Genomic DNA, 27,756 nt, shown 5'->3' with positions numbered 1-27,756 from the left:
GCCCGCGTTTATTATGGCGGCGATACCAGCACTATCTACATTGTGCTCGGAGTCACTGATAGATCCTATGGCACAAGAGTCTATATCCAGAATGAAGATAACCCGGATCGGCTCTACACAGTGGAGGAGAGTGACTTACGACATGTGTGAAAGAGATTCATAATATATATTGTCTGTGTTCTCTTATTTTACTTTGCCTGTACGCGCAGCTGCCTGCGACGAACACTATCTGGTAGACCATGCAGTCGAGTCGCATCATTTCCAGTGGGTAATATCTCCTGAGCTATAATCCGACACTTTGAGGCGTGCAGCTACCACCAGTCTGGCACGCGTGTGATGCTGATTCAGAAAATCCCTGCTCTTAAACATAGATGTTGTTGTCCGTCTGGTGAGACATGGCCAACCACATCTTTTCTGAGCTGGAATTGAAGCAGAAACAACCAGTGACATTTGGGACATCTCCTTGGCGTACACAAATCCTTCCAATCGGACGAAAGGGCATTGTCTGCTATACCAGGTTAATCGCCGCCGGACAGGTTCAAGCTGATGTTGTTCTGCTCACGAGGTTCTCCATCTGACTCGCATCCTTGCCCCAGGGAGGCTGGGCCGCCTGCCTTCTTTCTGATCTAAAGGTGATGGTCGTACTATTGGAGTATTAACCCATTTCCGGAAGGATACTGAGCCTCATCCGAAACGGCTGTATGCGAGGCTGAATAGATCAATGGCATCAGGAGTAGATGGATATCGAATGCCACTACGCAATAAGCACGCTCCCGAATCAATCCCCATCGCTCGCCCTTAAAAAACTGGAGTAGATCCCCGGTTTAACTAGAAGTGCAGTGTATACAACCGACAAAGCATCATAGGATGTACATCCACTTTGAAAGCTACCTAGATCTGAATTCAGATCGAGGGTGAGGCGCGAGGGTAGGAGCAGAGGGAGGACTGAAGATTTGCTTTGAATAAATTTTCAATCATGCTGAATTTTCTGACAATGGGGAGATGCTCAAACTGAAAGTTCACATGTGCGCATCTGGGAAATAACCTCAAAGTCAAGCACTCGAACTGAATAATTCAAACATCAGCATAATAATTAGGAGATCTAGTGCTTCTGCCTAACCTGTTAGCAGTTCCTGCTCACCAGAATGATCATTTCCGACTGCACACAAGGATAATAAACCTTACTCGACGAGAAAGCTCATGAACCTTCTGCATACCCATGCCTCATTGTACTACAAGGCGTCCGCCATCGCGGTTCGATATCCCCGGTCGAGGAAAGTGCAGTTGGTCTTAGATGACGCCGTTTTTCCAGTGGTCGACCATACAACCAGCGTATGGACATAGGATCTTCAATAGCCAATGTCATACCGGGGAAAGGAGTCGCGTTTCCTATAATCCCTCCGAGGATACTTGAATCGCTCTGCCGGCCCAGATGATCTCTTCTCCCTTGTTTTGGATGGCAGATTTGTCGTAGACTTACAAGGCGACAGTGTCTTTATTCTTAGCCATCGCAAGCATGTCTCGTGTGGTTGAACATAAACTCGATTTTGCAATCAATCAGTACGCTCGGACCTTTATCGTTTTGAATAATCACATCAGGATCATAACTAGGTATCACAGCTCAATCTCCTCATCCTTCGGCCTCGTCATGCCCGCCGCCAACTTGGACCTCGCCCGCAGCTGCGGCCCATACCAATAGAACACAAACGGAATAAAAGTCAACAGCGTCGCAACAACCGCCAACAACAACCCAGCATACTGACTGCCAACATTATGAAAGAACTGCGACGCGAACAGCGGCGACACCGCCCCGAGCGTATTCCGCATGAAGCCCTGGCCCGCGATCGCGGAGCTCGAATTCTCCCCGTAACAATCCGAGGTAAAGCTGTAGCAACTTTCGAAGATAAAGAAGATCCCGATAGTAATGAGGACCAGAGCTATCAGGGGCCCGATCCAGTGCAGCTCCTTGTACTGCGTGAAGCTGTAGATGAATAGCCCGACGGGCAGCCAGACCGAGCCGAGCATGGCGCCGTACAGACGGGCCTCGGGCTGCGCCTCACGGGCGGGATCGGCGACGATGGACTTGTATTTCCTGATCTGCAGGAAGTTGAGCAGGAAGCCGATGGTGGTCCCGATGCAGAGAGCGATATAGGGCAGGCCCGCGACGCCCTCGCTCCACCCTTTCTTCTCCTCGAAGGTGATGGGGATGACGGATAGGAAGAGGAAGGCGAGGAACCACGCGAAGCTGATCCACAGGCCGAACGCGAACACAACGGGCTCGGTGATTAGCATGTGGATGGCCTTGACGGAGGAGTTGTGCAGCATTTCCTTGAGCCCGGGGGCCTCGAGGTCCTTCTGCGTGACGTAGCGCTCGTCGCCCGTCTGCTGGCGGAGGATCTTGGCCCGCTTGGCCAGGGTGACGCTGCCGCGGGTTTCGCGGAGACAGAGGGCAATGATGATGGCGAGAGGCACGTTGGCGAGACCCTGGATTCCCTCGATCCAGCGCCAGCCGAGCGTCTCGTCGATGAAGCCGGCGTAGATGGGTGCGCCGACGGTGCCCAGGATGGCGACGTAGGAGAAGGTCGCCATGGGGACGGCCCGCTGGTTGGGCGTGTACATGTCGCCAAAGGTGCCGCCGACGAGGATGGTCCCAACACAGCCGAAGAGACCAAGCAGGGCGCGGCAGACAATGATGGTGGCGATGTTCTTGCCGAGCGCGAGACCGATGAACATGATCGCGAAGAGGAAGTAGGCGCCGACGTATACGATGCGCCGTCCGGCGAGTTCGCAGAAGGGGGCCAGGAATAGCGGAGCCAGGGCACAGGTGAAGTTGAACGTGAACAGACCGAGCTGACCTAGCTCAGAGGAGACACCAAACTCTGCCGTCATGCGGGAAATGCCCGAGCTGTATGCTGTGGTCGCCAGACCGATGAACAGAGTCATCAGACAGAGGAGCAGGGAGATGAACGCCTTGCGCTTTGCACTCCAGTTGAAGGGGTTCTCCCTGTCTCCCTCCGCAAAATCAAGCACAATGTATTGTTTCCCATTATGGTCTATTGTCTCCGTCAGGGTAAGCGGCATATCAACATCGACCTTTTGAATTGGACCTTCATCAGCAGCAAAGGCATTGTCATCATACAGCTCCTGCAGGTGCTTCCCACCTGCGATACGACCACGCTGGTGCTGCTGAGTTTGATGGTGGGATTGGGCATTCTCAGCGTGAGAAGCCAGGACGGGCTGGGACTTGTCGGTCTTGTCCATGGCGGGAGTATGGAGATGGGGTAGAGGGAGGGACTGCGAGGGCGTGTTCAAGGTCTCGGTGAACGTCCTAGATCTGGGACGGCTTGCTTAGATATAGAAGGCGAGTATTGCTTCGTCATCGAGCTGCATAAATCATGCGGTGGGACAGGAGCTGGAACTCGGGTGAGTTGCTTCCTGGAATGACAGAGCATAGTGAATGAATGATTTGTGCTCCATAGTGTGAGGTCTCTGGGAGTGAATAGTCTCGGGTGGTTACGGAGTCCGGCTCAGGGCATCAGCTTATTGTCTCCAACTGCGCTTTTCTCTGATGAGGTGTGATCTTTTGCCCTTACTGAGGAGGAGACACGCCATTCTCCAACTGCTGTGGGTCACCTCGAAGATTTTTAATCATTTGCGTAAACTTCGGAGAAACTCTGCCTCACTTTCATATCTGACAGCAACCCAGCTCCTCAGGTTATACTATACTCACCCTCTCTTGAAACTCGACAATGAAGGGCCTTTCCACAGTAGATAGTATATGCTCATCTCCATGAGATCAGAGTATACGAAACCATCTTAAGTCCAAACCTGGCACCGCCAAGGCAAAAGCATGGTTTCGGAACTCGCCCGAGATCGACCCAGCCGTGACGATCTGATCATCCACACCGACCGAAAACAGGGTCAACCGGTGGAAAGTGATGCGGACAAGCCGAAGCCGGGATCCCGAGTCATTGTATTCTCATTTTTGGTGGTCAAATCGGACATGAAGCACCGGCCCGAGTCGGCATTCCCTGCCTCACTGGCTTGATGCTCACGCCTTACGATTTGCCACCCCGTGGGTACATCCCTCGCCCCGGTGGACTATATTGGAGTCTCGGGAAGACTTCGGTGAATTTGACCAGCGATAGAGTGATGCTGGAGGAGTGATCGAGGGAAGGCATTGCGTATAAATAGTTGCTTTCTCTGCGAGTTTGATTTGATTCGAAATCAAATGATGAGCTAGGCTTGGACTCTTGTCAAGCTGGGTGCGAATTCTGGAGATCGAGCTGTGATACCTAAGTTATGATCTTGAGATGATTATGGAAGAACAATAAAGATCCAGTGGCATACACAATTGCCCTGTCTACTTTAACCTCAAATTTATCCGCAAACTCTAGATCAAGAACACCACCCCGCGCGAGTCTAGCTAGGTGATTTACAGTCCTGCTTTTGATACTTTACAAGTGATACAACACCATCTAGTAGGCAGCTGTGTTTATCGCCTGAAATATATTCCCATTCAGCTTTATCCCATGAGCTACCTCATGGTCTTATCATAGAGGCGGCATGCCCGAAAACTGCTCAGCCCCTCCAACGGGACAAATCCAGCTTACACGTCTATTGTTGTATATCTCTAATTCTGGCTTGTATTGATTCAGAATTTCAATATCATCGAAGATCCCTGCACGGACGATTGTCACTTCATCCTGAACCCCAGAAGAGTGTATCTTGTGTCCATAGAGCGGTGTGCCTAGAAGTATTATCAGTTAAATCCTTTCTAATTCCAGGAATAGGATCAGCACCACATACCACAATCTGAACAGAAATAGTTTTTGATATAATTTCCGCTGTCTGATGTTTTTGCTACTTCCTTTGGACTTCCCGAGATCTTCAGGTCCACAGTTTTAACAACAAAACTGTAGGTATAAAGACCCCCAGTAAGTTTGCGACAATCAACACAGTGGCATAATGCCTATTAAAAAGGGAAGACTATTAACTGAATTGAATAGTCAACTTTCAAGAGGATAGATACTAACAGTTGTAATAGGCTGGCCACTATATTGAACTCGGATCTTTCCGCAAAAGCAGCCACCAATCGCCATTTTCCGAGCACAGGTGGTTGGATGTTGTGATTATCGGAGTATACGGTGTGGAACAGCTTCTATGAAGAATGTCCCTAATAAGCAGGTTCTTACCTGGATCAGGTGGATATTTATCCAAGCTGCAAAGCTAAGAGCCCCAACATAAATGGGTTGGGTATCAAAGGCCTCAACCTCGGTGTGTTGGGATCATCTAGACACGTGTCTGAATTCTACAGTACAAACAGACGAAGCAGCTAACAAGTTCTTGGCTCCAGGCTATGATATTATAGTATTATTAATATATGATACGCTAACGTAATCCACAACCGAGCGAGCCACCCAAGGGAGCGAGCCACCTCAGAACCCCTGAAAACTTGCATCCATTGGATCATCATCAAACCCAATTTTCCATCCAATATGACATCAAAACAACCAGATTCAACTGTTAAATTAGAAGATCGCATATCTCTTGCAGTCAAAGCATACCAAAATGGCCAGCTTAAAAGCATACGAGCAGCAGCAGCAGCATATGATGTTCCTCGATCTACTCTTACACATCGAATTAGCGGCCGCAAAGCGCGGGTTGATATACCAGCCAACTGCCAGAAGCTTAGCAGTCTAGAAGAGGGTTCTTTAAAGAAATGGATTCTGGATATGGATGAGCGCGGCCTACCACTAACTCAGGATACTGTACGCAAATGGCGGATATCTTACTATCTCATCGGAATCCGGGCCTATCTACTGGAAAGAACTGGGTCAGCAACTTTATCAAACGGCATGATGATCTTATATCAAAATATACCCGCAAATATGATTACCAGCGTGCAAAATGTGAGGACCCAGAAGTCATCAACCAATGGTTTAATCTTGTTAAGAATACCATAGTAAAATATGGTATTCTTGAACAAGATATCTACAACTTTGATGAGACTGGCTTTCAAATGGGTGTAGCCCATACAGCAAAGGTCATTACTGCATCCCGTCATCGAACAAGCCGCGTACGAGCTATACAGCCAGGGAATCGCGACTGGGTCACTGTCATTGAATGCATCAATGCCTCTGGATGGCCTCTCCCCCCTATGATCATCTTCTCCGGCAAGGTCCACCAATCTCAATGGTATCAAGATATCAACCCTGACTGGCTAATCGGCCTGAGTGATAATGGGTGGACGAATAATGACCTTGGAGTTTTATGGTTGGAAAAGGTCTTTGAAAAGCATACTATGGCTCGTACGATTGGGAAATATCGGCTTTTGATTCTTGATGGCCATGCTAGCCATGAATCAGCAGAGTTTGATCTTTTCTGCAAGAATCATCAAATCATCCCTCTTTATATGCCTTCTCATTCATCTGATAAACTGCAACCTCTTAGTGTTGGCTGCTTTGCACCCCTAAAGGAGGCATATGGGATAGAGGTGATGAGAAGCATTCAAAATGGCATTCATCACATTGACAAGGAAAACTTTCTTGATCTTTATAGAGAATCAAGAAAGGCCTTATCATCTAAGAATATCCGCAGTGGATTTGCAGCTTCTGGTTTAGTTCCTTTGGACCCCCAAAGGGTACTAGATAAGCTTACTATCAAGAATATCACGCCCCCTACTACTGCTCATGGACCTGCAGATATTGAATGGATTGCAAAGACCCCATATACTACTACTGAGGTGCAAAGGCAGATGGAGCTTATCAAGCGCAACTCCCAAAGTCCTCCAACTGAGGCTACCCGTCAGCTCGCAAAGGCAGCTGAATCTACTATGCATAATGTCCTTCTCAGATCAGGAGATAAAAGGGCTACGCGCAGCAAATGAGAAGCAGAAGCGAAAGCGCGCAACCCCTAGATCTTTTATTGCTACTGGAGGTGTTCTGACTGGTGCTGAAGGCCAGCAACTTGCCCAAGAAGCTATACAGGTGATGGAACCAGTTCCTAAGAAGCGTGCACCACCACGATGTAGTAATTGCCATCAAATTGGTCATATTAGAACAAGCTGTCCTAGTAGACCTAGATAATTCAAATATTCAAATAATTTTTGCTTTGGTTTGGTTCCGTAGTAAAGATATCTCATGGTTTTCGACCACGGCAAGAATCATGTTCGGGTGGCTCGCTCGGTTGGGTGGCTCGCTGGTTGTGGATTACGTTACCCTAAAATAGATTTTTCAGGGTCATGATAAAAGAGGCTGAGTGCCTTCTTGGCATAGGGTTTGGGAGACAGAAAAACAATCACTAGGGGTGACAGCTCTTGCAAACAACTGTATATCAACATGAAAGACTTAAAACTAACTCCAATTTCATCATATGCGCCAGTAGGGATCGTTATTTACTGCGGCAAGTTCATCGTGCCTGCCTGGAGGACAAGTACATTACCCACAATTCTATTCTCAGTCCGTACCATGGCCTGACCAACAGCACCAAGAGCCTGTCTGGCGTCGGCTCCGACCTCGTCCAGAGAAGAAACGGCTGCTAAAGTCTGCTCCAGCCCATTGTTGCGTCTTCCAACCACGACGATGTTTCCGGCCTTGTGTGTTGTCTGTGACATTTCTTCTTTCACGGCGTCGACAGTAAATTCAATCACATTCTTTTCGTCCGCTTTTAGGGTGAGACGTGTGAAGACAACGCGACACTTGAATTCATCCGGGAGTGAATCTTGCATCAAGGCAAAGAAGGCACCATCGCTCTCGGGCTGTTGCGATGTCACTGATGGGACTGGCGGGCTGGTCGAGCTCTCCCCTTTGGAGCGCGTGGTGTTGGTGACGGATATTTTTGCTGGAGGTGTGGAAGGCACATCAATGTGTAGCACCGTCGCCGTGACCTGGTCGTTTTGAGCGAGCTGAAGAACGAATTGGAGGGCAAAGCGGCCATCATCACCGCCAAAGAACGGTAACACAATATGATGGGACCGGGCTGCGGCCGGGCTAGCACCCCAGACGGAGCTGCGAATACTGAGAGCACTTGCTGTTTTTCTGAGTTGGGGCCGCGGCTTGCCGGAGCTGTGGCTGTACACGCTTCTCTCGACGAGGACGCCCACGTTGCTCGTCGTGGTAGAGAGCACGGTGGAAACAAAGTCTGTGTAGGGGCCGTTGACGAATCTACTGGCCTCGTCGATTCCAAGTCCACTTTGAAGCTCGCTCATGGCACCCGTCTCGCTCCATGGGATTAGTAGGAGATCCGTGGATTCTTCGCGAGCCATCCCCACGACGGTGTCCGCATAGGAGTACTCGGGAACGACGGATACCCCGGCCATGATCGAAATATCGCGCCATTGACCGAAAGCCCGGAAGGTGTTGATGACAGGATCCCACAGCGCGTACTCGTCGATCTCGGAGACCTTCATGACACTAGAGTCTCGATCGGTAAGTTCTACCAGCCTGACGCCATGGACCTGCAGCGCAGGTTCCGGCTGGACTTCTGTCTCGGCGCACTCTTCCGCTGCCGGTTCTGCAGATGACAGGGCTGCCTTGAGCTTGGTCGGATGCAGCTTTGGGGATGGCGGCGCGGTGAGTCCACTAGGGCCCAACAGGGCAGCCAGGGTACAAATGCTGGACAGCCCATCAAGGCGCAGGTAAACGAGTAGCTTGCGAACTGGTGCAGTCTTGAGCTGCTCTTTCGCAGCAGCAACACTGTCCTGACGCCCATGGGATGGGATCGGATCACCATTCCAGTCGATTTCCCCGCGACGCCAGCGCTCCACCTTGATCTGATACCATTTTGGATACAACAGACTGGTCAAAGGGGTGGTCGCAAAAGTCGTCACCAGGGCCATGACAACGAAGATTGTGAATGTGCGGGTGCTGAGGATGCGTGCTTGGAGACCAATGTTCTATCGCGCGTGAGTGATCGACTGGCAAACGAACGAAGGAAGTAGACATACCAAGACAATCAGCTCAACAAGACCCTTGCAGCTCATCAGAACGCCAATGGAGAAACTCTCCCGCCACAGCAGGCCACATAATCTCGAGGCTAGAGCACCACCTGCCACCTTGGCCAAAAAGGCAATCGCAATAACGCCAACGACATATCCCCAGACAGTACCGTTGTCGAGCAGGCCGAGGTTGGTGGAGAGTCCGGAAAGAGTGAAATATAATGGAAGGAACAAAACAGCGACCAAGTCTTCAATCTTCTCGGTCAACTTGATAGCGAAACCACCTTCGTGGGGGCATAACAATCCAATGATGAATCCTCCAAAGATAGCGTGAATCCCAATGACCTGGGTGAAGAATGCCGAGGCAAGAGCGATGAGAAGGGTGAGCGTCACCACAGATTGACTGGGTCCTTTTTGCAAGCTACCGGTCTTGTTGAGGAAGCGCAGGAACAAAGGACGGAATACGAGCGCCAGGAACACGATATAGCCGGTTGCGACAAGCAGCACCCAGAGGGCCGTGATCCCGCTGCCCGCATTGACGAGAGCGACGCAAAGGGCGAGTAAGATCCAACCAACAACATCGTTGCCTACACCGGCAGACAGTACAATGACACCGACATTGGTCCCCAGGAGTTTCAACTCGGTCAAGATACGGCACAACACCGGAAATGCCTGTCTGAATGAGCAGCTGTCATCAATATAGTTGTACGACATAGGGCTCACCGTGATCGCCATCGCAATACCAATGAAGAGCAGATATGTACCGAAATCGATATGAACCATGCCGGGCTCCGTTCGAAACGTGTGATACAGACCATACGATATAGCGGAACCGAGTCCGAAGGGCAATATCATCCCCGCAGCCGAGACGCTCGCCGCCACCCGCCAGTTACTGACGAGAAAACGCAGGTCGGTCTCGAGGCCGACGAGGAACAGAAAAAGCACGAGACCCAAGTTGGCAACCAGAGTCAGGTTGGGAATAGATGCAGCAGGGAAGATTGCATCTGTAAATCCGGGGATCCGTCCCATTACTGATGGACCCAGGACGATGCCGGCAATGACCTCTGCGATCACACGAGGCTGCCGGATCCTGGAAAGGGGCCAGTGAATCAGGCGACATAGAATAATGATGATCGAAGCCTGGTCCAATTTAGTTTCGAGACCTGGTTATCATGATAAAAAGCTGACCTGAATGATGAAGATGACAATCGGATTCTTGGGGTCATAGTGGGATGGATTACCACCTTCGAGGATGCCACCTTGCGGAGGAACGGTCGGCGAGCTGGCGGCCGAAGAGGTGGTGGTGGCCATGGTTTCAGGGAAGTGGCATCAGGAGTGCCTCGAACAAATAAGCACTGGCAACTTTGACGAGTTCTATGCGGGGAGAAATGAGAAATGAGATGTCCAGTATAAAGGATAGTGAGTCAGTGCTTGAGAGAGAAGACGATGAGAGGATCATGTCATCTGATCGGTGATGCCGTGATGCCTGAAACCATCGGCTGAGTCTTGGCACTTGGCAGCTGAGACAATATGGGGAGGGTATTCAGGACTATCTCTCTATCTAGTCTTGATGGTTCACCACATAAAGTAAGGTTAATCTATGACATCGACCTCAGTCTTTTATTATGCTACCCCGGTCCCGACATAAGCATGGAACAGAAGTTGTCTTCCATGCTTTCTATTGGCTGTCATGGTTACGCAGTAGGTACATAATAAGGTATAACCACATGTTGATTAGATAAACACAGAACTTATGGTTTCCAGATTAGCTGGTGACTTTACTGATAGTTGCTATTGTCACTCTTGTCAAATGTAGCTCCACTAGATTCGCGAGGCACAAATTGATCATACATCGTTTGCAGGGTGGGATGAACCACTATATTTCGCGACAGAGGCACATGTGACGGTGTAAGTTGCAGACCATCTTGCATCGCTCGTAAGATATTGCTCTGAGGTGGTAACGGTTCAGTAGAGCCGTAAGGTGTTGCATTGGTGCTGTCAATAGGCGTTAGGGAAATGCAGCGGTAGAGGCTATGGCAAACCTCCCATGCCCTTTGAGCAGCTAGGTTATCTGAAGCCATTGCAAGGAGCCAACACATAGCTTTCTCCACCAGCATAGTGATTTTGCTGGCCTCTTCGGCGTCAAACTTGACGCAAAAATCGAGCTCGATTAGTAAAATAGTCGTTGACTGCATCAGATAATGTAGGATACACCACCAGGGCGATAACCGGATCAGCCAAAACACATCAGGTGTGTCTGGTAATAGGTCAAGTATATCGCAGGCTGAATCAACACATATCTTTGCGTTCTTCCGTTGGTCCGCAGGGGAATCTCGGTGGTGGGGTCGAAGCCGATCGGAGCGGCAAAGAGAAGGGCGAGAAATAGTGATTTTGGTGCTATAGAAGCGAAAAGCAAGGCTCCATCTCTGCCGTTCAAAGAACTTGGACTTCTGCATTGGCCTAAACTGGAATACGTCTGGAAGGCTGCTACTCCACGCATCTGCATCTCTTACCAAGTCCACTATTGCTGCGCCGACTTTAGGCCAGGGTTCTCTAGAGCCGCCGGGAGCATACAGCAAATCAATTGCTCGCCGCATGATCATTGTTATGTCGACGAAATACAGAAAGTAAAGTGCATTACTAGGCGCGGCCTCGTTGACGGTCGAAGCCAAGTAGTGTCCTACAGACGGTGCAGGGTTTGTTGAAACTCGTGAGTGGGTGTGTTTATGCCTTCGGGAACAGAAAGCTTGCATATAGCCATATCGCACACTGTAGTCTGAGAGCAGGTGGGAAGCGATAGGCCCATGAAACTGGTCCTCCTCGTAAGGAATAGGGAGAGGCGTTGTGCAGAACGTATCCGCAGCACTCGTGGGCCGGCCAGTCATGATAGAGAGTGTGTTCTCCAGCGTGTATATGGACCACCAAACGCGATACCGGAGCTCCTTCGAGAAATTCGGCGTGTCCTTACTCTCGCTTCGTAGATTAATCCCCAATGCGATGGCGGACCTTATGGAGACACCACAAGTTCTCCATGCCCTGCAGATCGCATTAGAAGGCATAATTCTGGAGCTTATGATGAACTAATGAGAGTTGAAAACTGTACCTATTGACGTGCCCCATTGACATGAGCCAAAACGCACTCAAGCCTTCGGCTTGCACCTGCTGCAGGTTGGGATGATCGAAGAGCAGGCAACTTGTAAAATTGAGCCTCTGAGCCCGGGAAAAATACTCCAAGGGCCCATCTGTACCTTTCGTCCACGGTTCAGAAAGAAGATGACCGAATTTGGACCCCAGAGCAAAGATTAAGTTAAGGATCGCAAGCCACTTGCCCGGTGGTCGTATATTGGGCCGGGAATAATATATTGCATATTGCTGCATAAACGGAATCCTACCAACAATGGGAAAAGACGGATGAACCGCGTTAAAATAGAGATGTATAAGTTTATCTCCAACATTACGAGAAGGACGATCATAGGGGGCAATGCCTTGATCGAGTAACAGATCCTGATCATCCAGAAAATAACTTACCGAGATTAATGCCCTAGAGCCGTCGCCAGATGTCCTTGATTCTGAAGCTGCCGTCTCCGCCAAAGGAGTGCCTTTGTCTATTTCCCTCCTTAAATCACGTATCCACGAGATTTCGGAGTGCGAACCTAGATAGCCGAACGCTTGCAGTTGATGATTCCGGTTGTAGTCCTCCTCAACATAATCCACGGCAAAGGAAGGCTGACTAGACGTAGGATGCGTCGCGCTGACAGGATCCGGAGATAGGGGCTCAGTGATAGAGCTCTTCTATTGAGAATCGTCAAAATGGAGAAGGTGAAATGGAAAGGGACGGACTATGACTTACTTTATGCAATGTCCTTGTGATAAGATCTGCATCTTGAATATCGACTTTTGACCGTAGGTGCTGCAGTAGCTGTTCGTAAACGGCAACCTGCTGCTCGAGTTCTTCAAGTTGCCTATGTAACACTAAGTCAAATGTTCAAGCTTGTCCAGGTATCCTACTAACCTTTCCCTACTCTCGCGTTTACTTTCGAGCGCCGTGCAAGTGACGCCGAAACTGACGCAGCGATCGCATGGCCGATGTTCACTACACTTGGCTTTTTGCTCCCGGCACGCCACACATGCCGTCTTGATGCGTCGATTGCCAGTTGTTCTGGGATGAGCGATTCGCGGGATAGCAACCTTCAATGTGGACGATTGTAGTCGCTCAGTTGATTCTTTATCAGACAACGAACTTCGAATCTGTTCAGCTAGGCCAGAGAAATGGGATGCAGTTGATGAAAGGCGCTGTTCAAGCCTTTGTGCCTCTTCAGACTCCATAACATAACAAAATCAACAAGAAGTGTTAAAAGGCTGAAGCGGATAGAGCGACGTCAGGCTGCAAGACCTTTCTCCTGAATTACGCAGCCTTGGGTGACATCAGCGGCTTCCCCACTAACCCCACTTACCCCACAGCTAACTGCCGAAGCACTGATAGGACGAAGCAAATTCGGGACATGCGGGGTTGCTCAGCCACATATTTAGATTTACAAGTTACCGAATTCGGCCTTCTGATACTCGCTGACAGCAATCAGTCAAGATGCAAGAAAGTGCGGCTAACTCGAGACGAGATGATTCAATAGAGATTGGGTTGGAGGCACTCCAAACAAAGCTACAGTCCCTGGATGGGCGGAAAAGGGTCATTGAAGGGGTCACTGCTGTTCTCCACCTCCACTCCATATTTGGTTATAGTTGAGCAGATTGAGAATGACAACTAGCACTCGGAGTGATGCGAATTAATGTGGAAACCATCTCATAATGCAATTAATAGATTACCTACCCAGACACTTAAAGACACACTTCAATTATTTTCAGTCCTGGATCTCACCGGCACCATTTACTCAGACCATGACACTGGCTGATCCCTGAGTCAGGAATGCGCGTACACTGAATGGAGTTGTGTAGGGGTACCTCTAACAGTGGATATATCAGTGATCTTAACTGAATCAGTGCTCCACATCCATGGATCTTCCAAGAGAGGGAGCTTTATATCAGGTAGGGTTTATGGATATGGCCGGAGCCTTCAATCTAGGGAAGCGCACCTTTGGTTCAAGCGCTCTGGCACTATGCCCTCAGTCTTCCATTATTGGCGACTACACTATTGATTTCCCAGTGTACTGGAAAGTTCTGATCGATATGGGATAATAATCAAGAATTCCTGGTATGGTTGCTGGATCAACGGGCTCCTTACAATGTGGCGGCGTCACTCTAGGCCCATGGATAGCTGACATGTCCAGGAAATGGGTTCTTTTGAACTCTGGGGTTTTGAGTAATACTATTTGGATTCAGAATGAGGCATGTTAATACTTGCAGTAAAAATACTCTTTTGTGGCATATGTCAAAGAAATATAACTCGATGTAATGAAGCTGGCTTTTTCCTTTATGTACTTTGCAGCAAAGGACGGTTCTATCCATAGATATTGCTGCTTCGGGAAAGGGTCTAGACTCCGTTAGTTGTCGCATTTCCTGCAAAGGGAACTTGTACAGTGGTCCAGATTCACAATGCTAGTATTATCCAACTATCAAAGACCCCTTTCCAGGGTGATGTCTGCGACTAGGCAAAATAACTGTGCGTATTATGAAATAGCTGTCACATTGACATGCCTAGCCATAGTAATGATGACACCACCGTGCCTCAAGCCATTGATGGGAGAGTCGATGAGACGATCTGCGTTTTAATTGGCAGTATATGACAAGATCATAAGAGATGGAATGATACTGTCAGTCTGTCGCCACCTGAGGCGATGATGGTCTGACGCCCTGAGGTACCAAATTATCACATGTTCGATCTGAATAACTGCTTGTTGCACCAGATGCGTGTTTAACATAGGCGAGCACTATTCATATCATCATATGGAAGCTGAAATAATCTGTTGTGCTAGTCTTGGTGCCTGTATGTAACAGACCGGCCTAATACTATTGATATTGAAAATGACGGGCATCGGGGTAGGGGTTCCGACTCAGTCTGGAGCTTAGTGATGGTTCAGACACTAGCTTATGTTTGAAAACACTGGAAGTCTATTTCGCACTTACTTTCAGTCCGTTCTCTCTGCTAGCAGTCCGACGAGGAAGAATTGGAAGCTTAACAAAACTAACCTGCAGTTCATGTTTCAACCATCCTGCTACGTTTAAGAGCTGGCAGAAGAACTATTAATGGCTGATGTTATCTATACAGATACTTCCAACATACTGATAACTAAAGATAGGAATCCGCGTTTTCAGAGGACAGTAGAGATGTACCCTCGTGCCAATCCCAATTCAGTTCTGGTGCATGAAGGCAGAGGAAGAAGCTTCCATGAGCTACTAGCGCAAACCAATGCCTGCCAGGGGCGCTTCAACCATGTATTCGTTGTCGAGAACACTGAACCAATCTGAGACCCCAGAAGGTCAGGGTAAAGGAACAGAAGGCCAGCGTCCTATGGACCAAGCTCCTACCAGCAGCGGCGTGCCATACTCCGTCGTAGGTTTCCTCCCCAAGAAATTCAATTTCAACCGATTTCTACGACGATACACCAGAACTAATGCCTAGATTCAATAGTTCAGGGGCGAGGTTTCAGTCATCCCCAGAAGGAGGACATGATGAGGAATGCCAGCTAGAATGGCCAAGTACATGGATACCTCGTATGGTGGTGAGCGTAGGTTTCTCTTCGCATATCAGAGGACAGTGTGCCTTTCGTTTTTCGAGCTTTATTGGTGACTAATATACAATTATCCCCAAAGGGAAACAAGCTCATCTGGTGTTTGCAGATTGTCAAAGACCAGGAACCCTGGGACTACGACCCGACTCCGGATACACTCACGCCTTGATGTTGTGAAGAGCATCATACATTAGAAGATGTATATTCACCACTTGTTTATAGCTTTCAAATCCAGCTCGTGGAATCTAGCCTTCTAATAAAGCTTATATTTAGGTCTTATATCCGTTACCATAGAAAGAGGTGATAAACAGCCACAGAAAGAGTAGGAAGACAAGGGTGCCAACATAGAACATATAATCAGTCCTTTGTCTGAATAGGATGACTGTCTTAAGAATAGGAGATTCATTTCTGTTGGTCAAATGTTGTCTTGTCATGGTAGGTCCAGGCGTGCAGATCTTCAACATGACAATTCAGACTACCCCATCGCACCAACGCCTAATCTGAGACGTATGACTCTACCATATGATCCCTCTTGAACTTCATATAATCCGATTCAAACAACTCATTTGTGGAATATGACATGCCGACTAGAAGTGACAATTGCCTGATCAGTCAACACTGCTCCGGTGACGTCACGCCACCAAATCCTCAGGCGTTGCGTGATGACATGGATGACTCTCTCTCCACTTTATCAACAAACAGCTATTCATACTCAACTGCAAATATCGTAACTACATTGAATAGTATCATGTCCTTCAGCAACCTAGCCCACATTAGCATTTCCGCTCCCAAGGAGCAATTCGAGTCCGTCGTGGGCTGGTACAAAGCCGCCCTCGCCCCCTTCAAATACCGCGAGTTGAGACGCCTCCCCAAAGCCGTCGGGCTGGGTTCCGAAATGCCTGATCTATGGGTGGTACAGGAGGATGTCCCGACGCAGCAGCGGTTGCATTTTGCCTTGATGGCTCCGGGTATGTTTCCCTTGCAGTTACTTGGGTCTTGGCTCATGATGGTAGATCATGCGACGGTGGACGCTTTCCATCAGGCGGCGATTGCGGCGGGAGGGGTAGATAATGGAGCACCGGGGATTCATCCCGAGTATGACGAGAACACTTATGGGGCTTTTGTATTGGATCCGTTGGGGAATAATGTTGAGGCTGTAAGTCTTTTGTTCCGTACGAGGTAGACTTGTTTGATAACGCGATTCAGGTCGATTATTGCTCCCATGAGGAGGAATATCGGTAAGAGCTCTATATTAGGTTGGACTCGCTAGACTTCAGAGTATGCCATCTACATTTTGATGCTGCGTTATCATTAGTACGAACATATCTTCTGCTTCCCTGTCAATCAAATGACTGCTATGATCACTCAATCATGGGCGTTAATCAGGCTTGTCCCGAGATAAATTCATATAATACAGTTGGGACCAATAATGGAGATTCAGATTCATATATCGGTATCCAGTTGCAGCTGCAAGCGCTAACGACGGTGGTGGCCTCTGTGAATGTGTTGATGCAAGTGCTGGCCGTCAGGCTGCTGAGCAGGATAGCCACGCCGGCCAACTTCTTCTGCCTTCGCGGCAAGTGTTTGGGCTTCGCCAGGAGTAGTGGTTGTCCTGGTCTCAAAGACCGAGGGAACAAAAACCACTGGAGAAGTAGGGACAATGGTAGGCTCAATTGCTTCCAAAGACGTGATGTTGACAGAAGGGTTGTTGGCAGTGGATGAGACAATTGAGGTCTCAATAGCCACAGAAACGGACGAAGCAGCAGAGGTGATTTCCGAAACAGCGACGACAATGGATGAGCTGGAGACCTCCTTGTACGCTCCTGCTGCAGTAGACAGAATAGAATCGCTCGGACTCGAGGTGACAGCCACACAGCTGGAAACAGCAACGACACTGGCGCTGCCGGTCGCCGCAGCAGAAGCAGCAGCCAATGGGCTATAAGCCGTGACTTTCCCGTGGCATGGAACTCATAACCCAGGCCTGGATCGCACCACGGGAGTTGCTGCTGAATAGCTCAAAATCACTGCTATGCGCGATGGTAATCATATTCCCCCATCGGTGCCATTGCGGTAGATGATACCGTCAATCTGCAAGGCTCACGCACTTCCTTTGTCCAGCAGTGCCCAGGTGGACATGGCGTACTTGTCTTTGGGGACATCCACCAGACCGCCGGTCTTGCAGTCATCAAAGCCGTCTAGAGGCGGCTGGCCGAGGTCAGTGGAGAGGTCGGCGTTGGCGCCGTATTCGAGGACATTGCACGTTTTGAGTTTTTGACTGCCGCTTTCTTTGTTGCTGTTGTGAGAGGACCGACTCGACCTGTGAGTTGGGAAGAGGCCAAAAGTGGCCCAAGGAATGCAAGGGCAATCAAGCGCCATATCTTGACCAAACCTGTAGAAGTTGGCCTTAAGGAAGGATGATATAATTATAGAATGACCCAATGAAACAAAATGTGGCAAACGATCCAGCGTTTGCAGAGAGAGTGTTTGGTATGGACAGCAGTTAAAGAGAGTACGGACAACCTCATAATTGGTAATGTGCTTCACGTTCGTATATAAAGCAGGAAATCAACTCTAGGACCATTCCTGCTTGCCCTTGCTCCATGCTGTGCAGTCTGGTAGTCCATAGCAGACATAATGTCTAACTCAAACACCTGCGCAGACCCACCAACGACATTATTAGCATATCCAGCCGGAGGGAAACCGTTCAAGCATAGTCCCACGGTCTAGATAAGATCCTTTAGGCCTATCACCAGCTCCATTCACTTAGACCATGATACCAGCTGATTCCTGAGTCAGGAACACGCGTACACTGAATGGAGTCATTCAGGGGAACCTATAACAGTAGATGTAATTTTTTAATTGAATCAGTGCTCCACGTTCATGAATCTTCCCAACAGGGGAAGCTTTTGTATCAGGTTTAGTTTACAGAGTGTGCCAGAGCCTTTAATCTAGGCAAGTGCAGGCCTTTGGTTCAAGCGCTCTGGCACTATGCCTTGAGTGTTCCATCATTAGAATACACCATTAATTGCCCAGTTGTGCATGAAAATTGAAGTTCTACACCTACTTTTGACAAATCCTCCAGACTCTTAGTAGAAGTTAATAGTCATACAGGATAATAATAAAGAATTACTAGTATGGTCGCTGAACAGCTATTCACGTAACAACCCACCTGATGCGAATAGGCAAGGAGAAGAACCTTAAACCCAACATAGATCAACTATTGCTGGGGACAAAACTCCCTCTCAAACTCCTGCCTTTCCAACTCATGCTCCTCGTCTTGACTCAGCGGCGGCGCGGGATTGGCCTGAACCTCCCGTTCCTCCTGCTCCATGCGTTGCCGCAGCCGCTCCATATCAGGTGTCTGATTCGGAGGCGTAACCAGCATCTCTCCCACCATCGCCGCTTCTCGATAACGATTATGCCTTCGCAAATGTCGATAGAACGCGCGCAGCAGGTATGATCGGAGTTGATTGTCCGCTTGACCCTGTGACGATTCAGGAGGAGGATTACTTGGCGACGTGGAGGGACCTGCATTCCCGGTTCCTGCATGGGCAGCGGGTAGTGGAATAGTCTGCGTCGGAGCAACAGGAAACGGCGTCCCGTTGATCTTCTTGTGTGCGTAGTCAGCTACTGTTCGCAGACACACATTGCGCAAGCCGTTCTGGAGCCGCCAGTATCTGATTTCCTCGGGTACGACAGGCCCGACATAGACTGTATTCGGATGGTCAAGGGCAAGAGGCCATAGATCTTCTAGTAACGCGGATTGTGCTGCGTGCATGGCGTATAGATCTCCCCAGACCAGGCTGCCCAGGATTCGCATCTGCCCATGGTAACCCGGGCATTCATCTGGACGATCGGGACCCTCGGCTGCGTCCCAATCGGCGTCGACGGCTAGCACGAAACCTGCGTACTCTCCGTTGCGCGTGGTGGGCAGGGCGGCGGAGTAGCTCGGGCCTGTGTATGAGGCGACACTGGGCTCGTCGACTACGAGAAACATCCGGTCGTTTACCTGGTCTTGAGCATCAAACGATGAGAGACCGAGATCATGGAAGTGTCTGTGACGTTAGCATTCCGAAGCAATTAATCTAGGAGAGAACTCACTTTCTTGCTCCCTCGACGTCTCCTTCTGGAATGCCTAAAGCCCTCCCATCCATCCAGTGCAGCTTCAGGTACGGCTTGAGTGCACTCGAGCCTGTCTGTCCCCGACCCCAGTCCGCAATGTGTTGCTCTATTTTTTGTCTGCACGCATTCCATTCGGCATCGCTCTGCTCATAAGTCAGCCGGTAGACGGCCAGCCCAAATCCCCGAGTTCGGTCGTTCGGATTCTCAATCTGATTCAACGACCTCATAATCCATGGCTCCCGGGGTACCGGCTCAATCGGATTGCCGCGCACTTCTCGCCGCAACTGATGCTGACTATTGATCTGATCGAGGGCCGTCTGGTGCAGTCCCGCCGGATCCGCAACGTGGTGAGTCTCACCCCTCGCACGCGCCTGCATGATCCTCTGGTATCGCGCTGCGTGTGAGACTTGCTTGAGCCTCTGCGAGTATGCTTTTCCACGCTCCGACCAGTTCGTCGAGCGGAGAGCGGGAGGGATATTTGGCGGCGCAGCTGGTGCAGTGTAGCCCTTGTATCCGTCCATCGGAATACGAATACCGTAGTCGGCGACGGAGGTGATTTCGGCCAGCATGTGTAATGCGTCGGTTGTCCGCCACTGGACTCTGTCTACCACGTCTAGATCCACGGGACGATGCCAACGCAGCGTATCGAGTAACGGGGGGCGAAGTGCGCTGACTTTGACCGTTACCCAGCGATGAGCTCGCTCCGTCATGACCTCGATGTGGGCCGTCATGAATGTGGTCCAGAGGCTCGTCACGCTCACGGACGGTTGCTGCTTCTCTCCACGTTGTCTATTTACCATAACCTCCAACTCTCTCCAATGCTCCCAGATCAGGTTGAACGTGTCACGCATGTTCTCCATAACCTTGGGCTGATTCAAATACTCAAATGCTGCACAAACGGCCGACAGATGCTGACAAGCCACGTCGAAATTATCTTTCCTATCGAGGCCCTTCTCCTTCCAGCGCTGCTCACAGAACGGGATAATCCCCTCCCACAATCGGCTCTTCAGGGAATGGATGTTCTTCCCAACCAAGCACAACCGGTCCCCATCCTGTTCGGACCCGATGCGACTCATGACCCGGTCAATGATGACGGTTTCATCGGCAGCGGGGTCAGGACTTGTATGCAACAACGGGAGCTCGTCCGCCGTCATACGCACAAGCTCACAGTCCTTGCCATTGGGCAGCGTACCGCCCAGCGCAAACTCCAAGAAATGTGCTATGGTCTGCGGCTCAATGAGGCGATCAACTAGAGGTGGATCTCAGCATGAGCCTCGACCGGTGATCCGGCGCTGTTCCGTGGGCGTTGCTAATAACCTACCAATTTCCAGGTCTTGGTTCTCGATGTGGACTTTAGTGATGACACTGTTCAGTGACACGTTGCTGAAATCCGTGAATGAATATGGCCGGGTTCCGCTCGCCATTTTGTCGTCTGTGATGCGAACTGTGATCCAGGCTGCTGCGACAGAAAGGGGCGATGGAGTTTTAAGGCGCAGGAGGGTCGGAGGGTCCAGGCACCAAGCAGCCAACCGAGGTGTTGCCTAGTGCAGCTTGGCTGCCAAGCACATTAGTCCATTTCGTTTCCTGGTTGCGATGGCGCTTGGACGAATCCCTGATCGGGAAAGAGAGGCTAAAAGTTGGTGGAGAGGTTTAGTCTCCAGCAGTCGCCTGAGGCAACAGTATCTGCCTGATTGCCTGATTTTCTGAGGGGTCAATTGAGACTTCTTACAGCGGCAAGTCTGTACTTGCTCAATACAGACCTCCTACTAATGCCTAAAACAGGTATACCTCTGCCTTTAGGTCTTGTAAACTTCCTGTACTATATAGAAAATTAGAAATTTCCCCAGCTAGTCAGGTAGACTAGCTGACCCAATCCGCAAATGGGTCGATCTGGGTGGGCCCTGATCCAACCCGCGGCCATGTGGATACGGATAACCCAATGGTTGCACGTGACCTGGAGCCTGTTTGAACTGATAAGCCTATCTAACCTTATCTAGGCCTAGGTAAGCTTATATTATATATAAAGAGAGAGATAATAGTCCTCTCTATCTATTTCTAAAATATACAGATATCCTAGTGGTGTGGCTATAATACTAGAAAGATGGGTGGTAATCAGAATACTACGGTTACTGCCTTAGTATGGTGGATATATCCATTATCCGCAATCCAACCCGCATGGATACGAGGGTGGGTTATATAGGTGGTGGATCAACCCAAACTCAACCTAGAACTATAAGGTGGATGAATCCAAGACACACAGGAATCACAAATGCTGGGCGGAACATCATGACATTCAGAAGGATGTTGTTGGCATGCAACTGTCTGAGCAATCAGAGGCGCTGGGTGGTAGAATGATGATCAGAGGATAATGTAAAAGTGATGAGCAATTGATGGGAAGTTGATGGGTTGGGAAATGTGGGTTTAATAAGTGCAAACTGTGGGGGAAGGCAATTGGAGCAAATTGAGCTGGCCTGATATAAGACAAGGAACGCCAGAATAGGCCAACAAATGACGACCAGCAATATCAACAGTGTTATTAAGTTACTTGACCAAGGGGTCCCGATGATTGTTAGCACTTCCAACTTGCAGCAAGTCACCTCGACTAAGCACTTGTTGCCTCCTATATCCAGTGGCGAGATGAAAAATAATCATTGATATTATGCAAGTGTACCTAAACTAATCGAAAGCGGCTTTGCATGATGAAATCCTTCATTGGTATAGTGGTGAAATGGCGTCTAGGTACATCCGTGAACTGTGGGGTGAGTTGCAGGTGATTGCCGGTACACAGTGGACGAAGAAACTCAGCCACGGCCTTTTGACTGTTCATTTCAGCCCAATCAGCAGCAGTTTTGCCCATAGGGTCTCTGATTTGAGGCGATGCCCCTCCCTCGACCAAGAGCTTGACGGAATCAAGCAATCCTCTCCCAGCCGCATAATGAAGGGGTGTGCCTATACCGCTGTACATATGGAAATAATACTCTTCACCACAATTCTGATACATAATGTCGTTGACCGGAAGACCCTTTTCTAGAAGGTACCTCAGAACTTCTAGCCGATCATCCAGCTCGCGCATCGCCGCATAATGCAGCACCTGACCTTGCTGTAAAGAGGCACCGTGGTTGAGAAGAAGTCGGATAGTTGTGAAGTTGGCCTCTCTGAATGCGATGGATAGTGGAGTACAATTTTTGTATCTATCACATCGCTGATTGGGGTCTGCTCCATGGTCCAAGAACCATTTGGTCAAACTTGTGTCGCGGAAAGAACATCTACATGTGAGCCATCAGCATATTATAAGTACTAGAACGAAACCGACTCACGCCAGGGCTGGGGGTGTGTTTGAGTCAATTGGCGCGTTGATGTCCCACCCGTGGTTAAGAAATGCCTGCAAAATTTGGTATGACGTGTTTTCAGTCGCTTTCATAAAAAGCCAAGGATTCATGGGAACTTGATTGTCGAGAAGACATTCGACAACTTCCAATGAGTTATCTTCTATTGCCTTGTAAAGAACAGGAACGGTTTTCGCTTCGAACGTTTCGTCGTCAATGGAACTTTCGCGCAATTGGGAAAGGGTAGCATAGAGTCGTTCAATATTGCCCGACAGAGCTACCACCTGAAGTTCAGTCATCTGGTCAAGTGCAATAAGATCTGAACTCGACATAATATTTAAAAGAAAATTGTGAGGAAAGCGGAAGTCTGAACAAGATGAAAGAGAAACGAAGGGGCAATCAGGCGTTTTAAGGATCATAAGCACATGACATTATCAGCTTGGAAAAAATAAAGTCCTGGATTTATTTATAATGAAGGTTGCAACCGACAGTCACCTTATTTACAGAAGGCCATACTATTATTATTCATCTGTTGCACTTACCTATGCGCCCTATCTTAGTGTTAAAAGATCTCTGTATTATGAAAAATTTTTTAGCCATATTATTAGCATGACTTTATGTTCATTACTTATCCAGGGTGTATGACCTTTTATCATTTAGCGACACTGTGTCACTGTCACAAAAAATAAATAATGCAGAGGCCCCTTGGACGCATGCAAATAAAATCTATTATTTATGCAAATCATACAGTTAATACCATAGTATTTCAGTGCCTCTGCGGTGTAACACCCAGTATCCAGTTTTGTTGGTCAAATCGCGAGTGGCTGATCATCGACATACACGACAACGGAACCCAATCTTGGATCAATAAAAACAGTACCCTCAGCTGGTCCTCAATAGAGACTTAAATTCACGTTGTACATCCTGAGGTAGGGTGTGGTGAGCCCCTGGCTTGCGAGTATGTCGCCAATTCGTTCTATATGGTGCGCTAACGTTGGTGAGCCTCCAACAGATGCGCCAACAATAAGTGAAGTTGAGCCTCTAGGGAATATATCTGGGTTTTGATGATAGAGTGATATCAATTCGTTCATCAAACGATCCAAGCTTTGCATCCCGATTCGCGTATCCATGGTGGGATAAGGCATCGGAGGAATGTGTGCCAGGATTGCCCATATGGGGAGAAAACTGCAACAGCTGTGCAGCCATTGAGATTCTGCGTTCCGATCGCTCGTATCGGACCTCCAAAAGATATGAAAAGGACTTGGTTCATGGGCACTTCCCAAGTCTGCCGATTAGCCAGAGCATTATGAAAGTGGGAAGACATATTGGGTTAGAGCGTGATATGGGGAGAATGAACAAGTTGATAACTGTAGTTCAGGAAAAGCATATACATGGGATGCATCCTCTTTTATATTAAAGGGTGTGTTAGAACACTGTTGCAGGTAGGTTAGTTCTTTACCTTCTAAAGCCTGATCTGGCACGTGTATAGGCGGCTGTGTAGGTGGAAAGCATTATCACACAGTCACACTTTATAATAGTAAGTTGTTGTATGTGTCCCAGGAACTCGCCTTGCCGCTTGCAAACTAATCCTTCACTACTGGCCTGATTACTCTTCTATCTCCTCATCTCTCCCTAAGCACCAAATCATTAGCTAACCCTATTAGTGAACGCAGATAATTAGACACCTCTGTTGGTTATAGTTGTGCACTTACCTATCCATCACCCACACTCACTTGAGCCAGAATTAAGCATTATCTATGCCGCGCGTATCCTGGAAATTGCCCAGTCAATCCCTGCCAGCATTCTTCCGAAGGACTTGAAGCTGCAATCCACCAAGCGCTCAGCTCCTGCAAGGACCAAGTCCCATTCCGGGAGCAGCGTCAACAGCTGGCTGACAGGCTTGTGCCGCCTCTGGGGCTGGCGCTACAGCGAGAAGATGGATGAACCCTCCGTGCTGGACGTCCTTGCACCAGGGGCTCTTCCAGGGGAAAAGAGGAACGCGACTAATCACAACGCTAGCATGGGCCTTGATTCGTACATGGGTTGACAACATACGGACAGGTCAACTTAAACGCTGAGAAGCAGTGGAGTGATTGGGGATCGCATGGGGATGTGTCCTTGGCTGCACTCTGGCGTCAAAAACTCCCTTGTCATTTGCAGCCAATCGAGACAGATCGCGTCAGAACACAAACAATGTCACCTTACATTGGTCAAAATGTATCCCAGGGGTTGATATTCACCCTGGATTGCATACCTAGGCGGCTAGAACTAACCAATGGAAGGTGCGCCTAGGTAAAAGTACTGGCTTGCCGCTCAGAGCAAAAAAGAATTTAACTATAATGCAGGAAAACGCAAAAAGGAAGAACTTGTGGGTTGTTTGTCTGAAGTATCTCCATCCATCTTTTCAGTCAAATGAGCTTAAGAAGCATATTTGAGGCCAGAAAGATGAGGACTATCAAGGACTTACGCTGGGGGGGAAGATCCTCTAGCATTTCGTGAAAGCTATAAAAGAGCTATTGGAAAGGAAATTAGCCCTAGCCTTCTGAGACTAGGTGAGGACGTCCTTCGGGTTGTGATCAATGGAAACTGTCAGACACACGACGTATGCATCCCTTTAGCTTCATATGATTTAAAGAACAGTTCAGAATCCCTCGGCTATGACTGTGAGCCTTGTCTATATTTCTTCTCTATGCAGAAATGGTTTATGTGCGCGATGAGTGCATTAAGATCCCTTTATAATCTCTCATCTTCCCGCATCTGATACGGCATGAGAGATACAGAGTACAAGCTTTCATTGTTGACGGAGTAATTGCTTGTGAAATGTGGGGGCTCACTTCGACATCCTCGACGACACAAAATCCACCAAATCAAAGAAACTCTTCTTGTAATACCGCTCCTGTGTCGTCCGATTAACCACTTGCAGCCCAAACTGCTGATTGTAATCCCCAAACTCCCAGTTGTCCGCCCAGGACCACGCCAACGCCCCCATCACATGCACCCCGTCTTCATGGATTGCCTTGAGAATCTCGGACATGAAAGAAAGGTAGTAGATGCTCCGCGGGGTATCAAACAGCTGATCTGAAAGGTCCGTCTTCTCGGCTTCTCCGAAAACGGGGAACCCAAACTCCGACACGAAGACCGGGCTACGGAAGGTATTCCAGAGGTAGTTGAGGTACTCCCGTAGATAGGTAGGCGTGATGTAGACATAGCTCTGGGAGCGATAGCCGATGTTCCATCCGTATCTGTTCTTGGTTTCCTGCACCACGCAGTACGGGAATAGCTCGCTGGAGGCGTTGGCGGCGCAGGCTGCAATACCTTCTGGGGCCGGGGAGACGACCGTTGCAGTGTATGGGTCGATACCGAAGAAATCGGACGTATTGGCGATATAGGACAGGTCCTGATTGCAGAGGGGTTTGGCACCGGGAAGGGTGTCCAGGATTGAATCCGGGTACTGCTGGCCGAGGAAGATTGGGTTCGCGAAGAGTCCCAGCTGCATCTCTTGGAAGCGGTTTGCGGCTTGAATATCGCTGGCATTATGGGGGTCGCGGGGCACGCCAAAGTTGTCGTTGAACTTGATCCCCATCTTACCGGTTGCGTTTAGTACATCGTGGTAGAAGTGGTACACCTGCGCGTGTGCACGCACGACGTTATCGGCGCCTTGGAAATCGAACGCGTAAAGAAGGGGCTCGTTGAATGTAACCCAGATCGGGACTGTCAAAGTGAAGGAGTGTTACGATGGGCAGCATACCAGCGTCGAGAACAGTATTGATCAGATTATCATAATGTTTGATGCCCTGCTCGTTTACCGGGGACCCTGGTAGAACAAAGGGTAGGATGCGGGTCCACGGAATGGAGAAGCTGTAGTACCTGACTCCCATCGCCGCCAGACGTTGTATATCCTGCTTGTACAAGTAGTAGTTCTCGTTCGTGACATAGTCCTTTGGCTGACTCGTGTTGGCCAGTTTCTCCAAGATAGTCGGACTGCGGCCCTCCAAGCCCACTGCACCCTCGACCTGCGCAGCACTTCCTGCGACGCCGAAGACGAAGTCATCCGGAAAGTTATAGCAGTCCGTCGGGCCAAAGTAGTCAGCGGGCGGCAACACCAATGCACTGGTCGGCACCGGTGTGGGACTGACAGTCGTCGAGTACATGCCGGTCGTCGTATAGTTCTCGATCCCGACCTGCTGCCACAGCAACGACCAGGCTAAGGGTCTGCAGTATCAGTGGCCGTGATGACAGTCTGATCAGGCAGCCAATTGCCCCATGTTGTCGTCGCTGGAACGGCGGTGAGATGTTTCACAGCATGAGCATAATGCGGCCCATACGTATGGGTGGCTGTTGGCCGCGGTATAGAAGTAGCATGGCTGTAATCATTAGCATGCCACTCTTCTGCATTCACTATTGACCGTCTATCTACTCACCGAACTGTCTCATTCAGAGTATAGGAGAACGGCTGAAAGTAGTACACTGGGGAGGGAACCGGCTGCGTGCATTGAGGGCGATCAGGATAGCCTGTCGTCGTTATGTACAGCTGCTGTGCCTCAGCAGCGCCCAGGAGTATAACAACCCATGAAACTATACTGATCATTTTGTTCGATGTGGTAGAACTCAAGTCAGGGCCTGGTTAGAAGACAGGGGCACTCCCCTCTTATACCGTTGTCATAGCACCAGGCCAAAGTCCAGTAGC

The 27,756-nt window shown here is 49.2% G+C and overlaps 7 protein-coding genes across 7 annotated transcripts; 1 reads left to right on the top strand and 6 right to left on the bottom strand.

The window, feature by feature from the left end:
• Window positions 1-1,614: 1,614 nt before the first annotated feature.
• CDV56_108938 (MFS transporter) lies at window positions 1,615-3,261 on the bottom strand (the record flags this gene model as incomplete). The annotated part of the gene is made up of 1 exon (XM_026762557.1): window positions 1,615-3,261. The coding sequence occupies one exon, from the start codon at window positions 3,259-3,261 to the stop codon at window positions 1,615-1,617; it is 1,647 nt and encodes a 548-aa protein (XP_026616634.1).
• Window positions 3,262-7,396: 4,135 nt separating this feature from the next.
• On the bottom strand, window positions 7,397-10,249 carry CDV56_108832 (Kha1p; the record flags this gene model as incomplete). Its single annotated transcript, XM_026762451.1, has 4 exons — window positions 7,397-8,896; window positions 8,948-9,610; window positions 9,662-10,078; window positions 10,127-10,249. 4 exons carry the CDS (start codon window positions 10,247-10,249, stop codon window positions 7,397-7,399), a joined length of 2,703 nt encoding a protein of 900 aa, XP_026616633.1.
• Window positions 10,250-10,716: 467 nt separating this feature from the next.
• CDV56_108783 (uncharacterized protein) lies at window positions 10,717-13,264 on the bottom strand (the record flags this gene model as incomplete). The annotated part of the gene is made up of 5 exons (XM_026762402.1): window positions 10,717-11,974; window positions 12,042-12,543; window positions 12,592-12,730; window positions 12,789-12,900; window positions 12,951-13,264. The coding sequence occupies 5 exons, from the start codon at window positions 13,262-13,264 to the stop codon at window positions 10,717-10,719; spliced, it is 2,325 nt and encodes a 774-aa protein (XP_026616632.1).
• Window positions 13,265-16,369: 3,105 nt separating this feature from the next.
• CDV56_108705 (VOC family protein) lies at window positions 16,370-16,863 on the top strand (the record flags this gene model as incomplete). The annotated part of the gene is made up of 3 exons (XM_026762324.1): window positions 16,370-16,589; window positions 16,635-16,777; window positions 16,828-16,863. 3 exons carry the CDS (start codon window positions 16,370-16,372, stop codon window positions 16,861-16,863), a joined length of 399 nt encoding a protein of 132 aa, XP_026616631.1.
• Window positions 16,864-17,097: 234 nt separating this feature from the next.
• CDV56_108605 (uncharacterized protein) lies at window positions 17,098-21,167 on the bottom strand (the record flags this gene model as incomplete). The annotated part of the gene is made up of 5 exons (XM_026762224.1): window positions 17,098-17,557; window positions 17,723-17,938; window positions 18,858-19,676; window positions 19,723-20,992; window positions 21,065-21,167. 5 exons carry the CDS (start codon window positions 21,165-21,167, stop codon window positions 17,098-17,100), a joined length of 2,868 nt encoding a protein of 955 aa, XP_026616630.1.
• A 1,247-nt stretch (window positions 21,168-22,414) lies between these two features.
• CDV56_108561 (ankyrin repeat domain-containing protein) lies at window positions 22,415-23,368 on the bottom strand (the record flags this gene model as incomplete). Its single annotated transcript, XM_026762180.1, has 2 exons — window positions 22,415-23,009; window positions 23,061-23,368. The coding sequence occupies 2 exons, from the start codon at window positions 23,366-23,368 to the stop codon at window positions 22,415-22,417; spliced, it is 903 nt and encodes a 300-aa protein (XP_026616629.1).
• A 2,531-nt stretch (window positions 23,369-25,899) lies between these two features.
• On the bottom strand, window positions 25,900-27,657 carry CDV56_108451 (uncharacterized protein; the record flags this gene model as incomplete). Its single annotated transcript, XM_026762070.1, has 3 exons — window positions 25,900-26,780; window positions 26,818-27,281; window positions 27,491-27,657. The coding sequence occupies 3 exons, from the start codon at window positions 27,655-27,657 to the stop codon at window positions 25,900-25,902; spliced, it is 1,512 nt and encodes a 503-aa protein (XP_026616628.1).
• Between the last annotated feature and the right edge of the window lie 99 nt (window positions 27,658-27,756).

This window comes from Aspergillus thermomutatus (assembly GCF_002237265.1).
Source record: "Aspergillus thermomutatus strain HMR AF 39 chromosome Unknown NODE_38, whole genome shotgun sequence".
Taxonomy (NCBI): Eukaryota; Fungi; Ascomycota; class Eurotiomycetes; order Eurotiales; family Aspergillaceae; genus Aspergillus; species Aspergillus thermomutatus.
The sequence above is the reverse complement of the archived record's forward strand: the minus strand, read 5'-3'. Positions and strand labels throughout refer to the sequence as shown.